At 57.2% G+C, this 7268-nt stretch overlaps 1 protein-coding gene across 2 annotated transcripts in view; it reads right to left on the minus strand.

Moving 5' to 3' along the window:
* EDN2 (endothelin 2) overlaps window positions 1-1637 on the minus strand; it is a 5629-nt gene extending 3992 nt beyond the window's left edge. For both annotated transcript variants that reach the window (XM_021683766.2, XM_044913987.1), the window contains exons 1-2: window positions 1493-1637; window positions 980-1139 (exon numbers count right to left, since the gene is read on the minus strand). In XM_021683766.2, coding sequence (XP_021539441.1) covers window positions 980-1139; window positions 1493-1556 — 224 coding nt within the window. In that variant the 5' untranslated portion in view covers window positions 1557-1637. The remainder of the gene's footprint in view (window positions 1-979; window positions 1140-1492) is intronic.
* Window positions 1638-7268: the final 5631 nt, after the last annotated feature.

Below are 7268 nucleotides of genomic sequence, written 5' to 3' on the forward strand. Positions count from 1 at the left end.
GTGTGCGCAAGTGCTCGTGTGTGTGTGTGTGTGTGTGTGTGTGTGTGTGTGTGTGTGAGTGAGTGAGTGAGTGAGTGAGATCAGGGGGGATTGATTTCAGATGCAAAGTCTGGCCAAGGCAGGCTGGGGGCAGGGCAAGGGCCCTGTGGCCGGTTGGACCAGCACCTTCGGGTGCCAGAGCTAATTTTAGACAATGTGGTTGAAGTTATACTGACTCCAGGTAGACCCAGCACGCAGGGACTGGCAGGGTTCCCGCCCTGAGCGAGTGTTTGGATGCGGATTAGCTCCACACACGCTTACGTGCAGGGCTTCTCTTGCCTTTTGCAATTTGGGGAAGGGAAAAAAAACCCACAAACACACAGAGAAACTTCAACTCAAAGTATGCAGTGGCCCGGAGGCAGTGCGGGTGCAGACAGAAACAGACAGCACGGGGCTCCCACCCCAGCGCTGCGGGATGGCACAGGCCAGGTTTCTCATCCTGTCACTGGGGACAGCAGCAGTGCCTGCCTCATGGGGAGGATGGGGGATTCGAGAGCTGGTAACATACGAGCAGGGCTTGGCCCAGAGCCTGGCCCCGTCAAGGCACGGGTGCTGTCGTTAATCGTCTTATTCTTGGAAGATCGTGCAGCGGCAGCATGGCAGAGTGCTCGTGAGCTTTGGCAGCCATGGGCCTAGGATGGAGCCTCCACCTACCACTTACTCCTTCCTGTGTAATCCTGGGGCAGGCACCCGACCTCTCTGAGCCTCAGTGCCCTGATCAGGAAAATGGGGTCAATAGCAGGCTGTTGTGAGAATTCTCCTGAGCTAGCGCTCCATCGCTTAGGCAGCCCCCACGTGGGAGTTGGAACAATAACCAGTAACTCTTCATGTTAGCGCAGCAATCCTGTCTGGAGGCCCAGGGAGCGCTGTACTCCGCGAGACATTCCCCATCCCCTGCCCCGCTTCCAGCAGCCCCGCCTGGATCCCTGCGGTCGCTCACCCGGGAGTGTTCACCCAGATGATGTCCAGGTGGCAGAAGTAGACGCATTCCTTGTCGAGCCAGGAGCTGCAGGAGCAACGTCGAGGCCGCAGGTGGGGGCCTCGGGCCCGGGGTGAGGGCGCCGGATGCTCCGGGGCCGCGGCAGTCACCTGGCCCTTGCCTGCATGCACAAGGAGAGAGAGGTGGAGAGCTGGGTCAGGGTGCCTGGCACAGCTGGGCTAGGGGACCTGCCGGGCTCCACCTCTTGCATAATCGAGGAAGTTGGCATTCTCATTGCTCAGGAGCTGCAGGCCAGCCCGGGGAAGCCCCAGCAGCCCCGGTGGGAAGGGCCAGCGCTGCCCAGTGCCTGCAGCACCGCTGTCCCTGCAGAGCTCCCTGGAGCTGCCACGGCTGCGGGGCTCCCACCCTGAGGGCCCCCAGCTGACTGGCGAGTACCCCCAGGGGGAGGGAGACACCCTCGAGCAGACCCGGCCAGGGGCGGCTGCCGTAGCAGGTGAGGCTGGGGCGGCTCACCTTCCTGCAGAGCCAGGAGCAGGGCCAGCGCGACGGAGCACCAGGCCGTGGGCACAGCGACCATAGCGGCGGCGGAGCACACAGGCTGGACCAGGGGAGGGAGCTCGCCTGTTGCCAGCGTCCTGCTGCCAAGCCGAGCCGATAGCTCATTGCCTCAGTGCCCTGGCTGCTTCTTATAACACCAGTCAGGGCCCCGCCCCTGCCCATGCAGCCCTGCCCCGCTGCACAGGAGAGCGATGACACCGCCTCCGCCCGGGTGCGCCGCTTGCCCCAGCCTCCTCCGCGGTGGGGGGGACAGGGGAGGGTGGAGGCGGGAGCGGAGGCCCCCCGCTCGTCCCTCTGTGCCTGGAGCACCTCCTGGAGTACTGCAGCTTCCCTGCAGTCGCCAGGGACCCCTCCTGGTTCTGCTGGGCTACCTCAAGTCATCCCCAGTGTGCCCCGACCCCCTTCTTCACTCTCTGTGGGGCTCTCCATGGGTCTTGCCCAGAGCTGAGAGTTGGAAGGGGGAGATCCACGGGCAAAACCCTCCTTCTCCTTGGAGGAGACCTTGCCATCCCGCCTGCCCACTGCCAACCAGGCTGAGGATGCCCCCTCTGTTGTGTGGGAGGGGAAAGGGGGTGCTCAAGGCTGTGTGGCCTTGGGCAAATCAGAGCCCTCTCTGGGCTGGCTTCCCTCAGTGAAGGACACAGTTCACCCCTGACCTCTGACCAGCCTGGAGCTGCCTCATCCTTACCTCACCCAGGAAGTGCCCCCTCCCCTCCTTCCTCATCCGTCCCCCAGGGCCTGGGGACAGGCATTCTGGTCCCTTCCTGAACTTATTGCCCCTGTGGGCACACACACAAAGTACCCCTTGAAAGATCTCCCACCTTGGACATGACAGGGCACTTGGCTCACTCCGTGGCTACTCTCTTCAAAAAAGGCAAGTTGGGGGCGGGGGTGCACCCTGGGGGCTAGCATTCCGCTCCTGCCTGTCTGCTAGCTCAGAAGCTGGGCCTTGCTGGAGACAGAGTAGGGATGCACCAGTGCTGAGCTAAGCAGCTTGTGGGACCAGCAGTCGCCCTCTGTTCCTGCCCAGGCCTGGCTCAGAGTCCACCTCCCGTGACGGCTTTCAGGGACCCTGTCTCCAGGTACACCAGGAAAAGCCCTCTCGTTTCTCGGAACTCCCAGAGCCTCGCTCTCCTGCCTGCCTGACTCATGACGCTGGGCTTATCTCCCCAGCAATCTCGAGGTCCGGAGCTCCAGAGAAGGCAAGGCCGGAGCCGGCCTGGCACACAGTAGGAGCCCTCTGAGTGAGTGCTCTCCGAGGGAGGAGAGAAGGCATGAATACATGCCTGGCTTTCAACTGTGGAAATTAGGTCCCCAGGAACCCAGGCGGCTCAGTTTTTCGTTGCTGTGTTCAGCAGCGATCTTGTCATCCGACATTTATGGAGGGGGAAACAGATGACCACAGAGAAACAGGCAAGCTTGCTTCGTCCTAGGGCGTGACCAGAGCATACATGTGTGTCTGGCTGTGTGCATGCCATCCCAGTACAGAGAGAGGGCCAGAACTTGAGGAGGGAGAGAACCGTCAGCGTGATCTTCCTCCCCCCAGGCTGGGTCAGGCTGCAGTGGAAGCAGGAGCAAACCTTTCTGAGCACCTACTGTGTGCTCAGAGCATTTTCAGCTCCCCTCTCTCGTGGCCCTGGGAGGCAGCTGTTAGGATCTAGGGATCAGCTCCACTACTGCCCGGGAGACTCAGAGAGGGGCCTGGCTTGGCCAAGGTCACGCAGCTGGTGGATGCAGAGCTGGCGCCGGGACTCGGGTCTCAGTCCCTCCAGCAAAAACCAGAGACTCCCCACGCAGTGCTCACTGCCCTCCCCCGCCAAGGTACCTCTCTAAGAATTTAGAAGAGTATTTCTGGAATGAGGTAAGCCATACTCCTAGTCATTTCTATTAGCCTCCCAGAGAATATAAATACGGAATTAAACAGGGTCAGGGTGGGGGAAGGGGCGGACAGAGAATTCAAACTACTGAACCATGAAGAGAAGAAAGAAGAACAAGCAGGTGAGCGGGGAGCAGGAGGGGGTCCAGGTGGGAAGGAAAACAAACAGGGAGGCAGATAAAGACAGGTAGGGAGAGAGGGAGGACAAGGAAGCAGAGCCTAGCGCGAGAGAAAGAACTCGGATTTGAGAAAGTAAAAGAGAAAGACCATTTGGAAGGAGAGCGAAGGTTCTACCACGTCTAATCTTTACACAAATGCAAAGTGCTGCTCAGGACAATAGGGAACCAGAGGCTCCGAGTCTGGGAAACATAATAGAAGAATTAAACAGACCAGGAGACAGGATCCCTCTCTGGTGTGAAAGGATGACGACAGGGCAGGGGCCGCTGCCCGGGCCTCGCAGGGTCAGTGTGGGGAGCTGCACCCGACTACAGTTCTCCTCCTTCCCTGTGTTCAGCAAACAGGGCCCCTGTGAAATGGAGAGGCCTGGCCCTGGAACCTGAGCGAGCCCAGGTCCTAGGTGGGGAAAGCCTTCCCAGAACAGGGCTACCCCACCGGCAAGAGTTGGTTTCCAGGTAGAGAAAATTAAGCTGAGTTAAAAATAGCCAGCCCCAGCCCCAGCCCCAAAGCTCTCTAGCCTCGCCCTGACAGTCACCCCCTGTCCCCCCTGGCTGGCCTGGCTGCATGGCCCCCAACCCTACCCCTCTGGCTCCCATCAACGGCCCTGGCCATCTGCTCTGCGGCACTGCCCCATCTCCACCTGGCCCTGTTACCTGCCTGGGCTGCTAAAGGCTACAGGTTAAGGCACAGGGATTCATCGAGGGGCCCCCTGTCAGGATCTGGAGGGCATCGTTTTTGCACACAAAATAATTTGCTCCACTTATGCTTGGCCCCGGGCCCAGTCCAAGGAGAGATTTGTGGGGAGGGCAGGCTGGCAGAAGAGAGAAGCTGAGGCATATTTCTGGGTGAGACACTGTGCCAGAAACTGACCCCTAGAAATTCTCTCCAGTCTCCACTTCCACTTGCTGGATGGGATAACGGAGGCCTAAGAGGAGAAGCAACTTGCTCAAGACAGTGATGGGGCCAGACACGTTCTCTTGGCTACGAATCCAGCCCCACTCTTCCCAGTGCACCCGTGAAGCTGCCAGGGGTCCAAGTGGAGCCTCTGGGTCTGTATGGGAAGGGCTGCCAGGAAGGACCCACTGGCAGGAAGGCCGGGGCACTGGGACGGGGCTAGGCCATCTTTCCACGCACCCCAAAAACTCCCCCTCTACCCTCTGCACTAAGAGTAAGTATCTTAGGCTGTCCAGCAGCTGAAGCCACTGTGTGGGACTGAGGATGCACAGGAGTGAGGATTAGATGTCTGGTGATGGGGGCTGGGGCAGGTGCCTGGTGTGGTTGCAGGACCAACAAGTGTTGTCCCAGCTCTGCTATTCAGACTGCGTGGTCTTGGACAAGTCCTGCCCCTTCCCTGGCTTCCCTGAAAAGCTTTTCTGCTTTCCCATTGACTGAGAGGGGTGCTCTCAGCTCTGAAAGCCTGTGGCATTCCGAACCAGCCTGACCCGCGTTTAGAGCTCCCCAGACAGCCCTGCAACCTCTCGCTCCCCTCTTGCGATCCTCTGCTCTCTCCCTTCTGGAAAACCAGTTGCTTCTCTGTTGCTGCCACCCTGGCCTCACTAGGTTTCAGGAAGTTCTGTTTGCAGCCCCACTGGAAGGGACACAGCGTCTTGGCTGCAAGCACATACCGTGCAGGCGGCTTAGCCGAGCGAGTAGCTAGGAAGATGGGGCTGGCCAGGGGGTGGTGTCTGGAGTCTGCAGGGGATGAGGGCTTGGGGAGGGTTTGGCCCTGGAGCCAGCCCGGGTTGGGCACTGAGGGACTGAGGAAGCTCAGACATTCCTATCATCATTTGTCCCCAAGTCCGCAGATCAGGGCTGCCCCCTTTCAGGCCTGGGGCCACTCAGCCTCAGGCCCTCTTTCTGGTGGGTGGTCTGGGCCTCCTGCCATCAGCCAGAGCTCACCCTGAGCCAGCAGGGCCTGCCACCACCCACACCACCGTCCCCACGCTGGGTCTCTGCAAGGGCAGTCTCGGCCCTGCAGGACCAGCTCCCCTGGTTTCCACGGCTTCCCTGGGAGGCCAACCCTTGCCAGGTCTCCCCCTCCCTCTGCCTCAGCCCATTCGGAGAGATTTATATCTCCCATATAAACTGTACTTGTAAAGGAATAATTCATGGGCCCTGTTTGTTATTAATCTAGGGGTAATCAGGCCAGGGTCAGCGAGGCCCATGGAAGTGCTGGAATTTCAGCCGAAAGTGGATATTGTTCAGTCAAGGCACCCTCGTCAAGAGGCCATGTGGGTCCTGCTGGACTTTCCGAAATAAGGAAACCAACTCAGGGACTCAGCATCCAGGATGAAAATCTCTGTGCTCCAAGTTTTTGAGTTCCCTCCAAAGTGTTAAGGGCCCAATTCCCCACATAGCCTTTCAGGGGCGTGGGGTAAACACACATTTACTGAGTATTTAATATATTTCAAGCATTGTGCTAACTAATTCACATACGTTATCTCCATCAACGGACACAATACACCTAAGAGGTGGGTACTGTAATTAGTCCCTACTTTATAAATGAGGAAACGGAGGCTCACGACTTGCCCAACGTCAGACAGCTAGCAAGTGGCAGAGCCAAGTTTACGAAGTGGATTTGCTTAATGTCAAAGCCCTAACCCTGAACTTGGTGTGCCCTCAATGTGCTTTCCTAGCTCTCCAGCCCACAGGGGGCTCGCCTGCAGCAACTTTCCTCCAGAAGTCATCCTCCCTTGTAAGGCAGAGAACCCTAGGCTGACTGGGAGAGTGGGGACCCCCAAGGTGGAAGTAGCCTCCCACCTGTGTCCAAGGGGGCCCTCACCCCATAATAAAAGCACAGCACAGAGCCCATGCCCACAAGGTCAGTCTCTGAGGCCTTGTCACAGCTGTTAGGTAGACATAGACAGTCCGTTCTTATTTCACAGGATGCCCACAATAGACCTGGGAGGTAGGCTTCGCTCATAATTCACATTTTACAGATGAGGTTTTCCAGATAAGATCTCATTTATAGATGAGGAAGTGACTTACTTAGGGTCACACAATGAATAAGAAGCAAGGTTGGAACTTTCCCTCAACAACCTATATCATGTATATCCAATGTTCCTTTCATCCAACCGTCTATCCATCTGTCTCTCTGCCCGTCCATCCATCCATCCATCCATCCATTCATCCATCCATCTATCCATCCATCCATCCAACCATCCATCCATCCATCCAACCATCCACTTATCCATCTATTTATCCACCTATCCATCCATCCATCCATCCATCCATCCATCCATCCATCCATCCAACCATCCATCCATCCATCCATCCATCCATCCACTAACCTTTCATTTATCCTTCTATCCATACATCTACACAACTAGTCTCCCATTCATCTACCTCTTTTGTAACAGATGTGGTTAGAAAAATTAGAAGGGTCAAACCTTGAAAAGCTTTGAATAGCACATTACACTTGTCCTGGAAATATCTGGTTAGTTCCTGGGGAGTGGTGTGTCTCCTCACTGAGCCGATGAGCTCACTGAGGCAAGGTCTTCTCTGAAATCCCCACCCCGGGGCTTACCACAGGCCTGGGCACTGTTGGTTTATGCCCCGCACTGCAGTGAAATGGAACAAGATGGCTTTGTCCCACCAGACAAAGCCTGTTTTTGCATAAACAACTTTCTGATGAGGGAGATCTAGGTCCCTTTTCCTGCCTGGTACCATCTTTAAAAC

This window comes from Neomonachus schauinslandi, chromosome 4, assembly GCF_002201575.2.
Source record: "Neomonachus schauinslandi chromosome 4, ASM220157v2, whole genome shotgun sequence".
In the NCBI taxonomy this organism is placed as follows: Eukaryota; Metazoa; Chordata; class Mammalia; order Carnivora; family Phocidae; genus Neomonachus; species Neomonachus schauinslandi.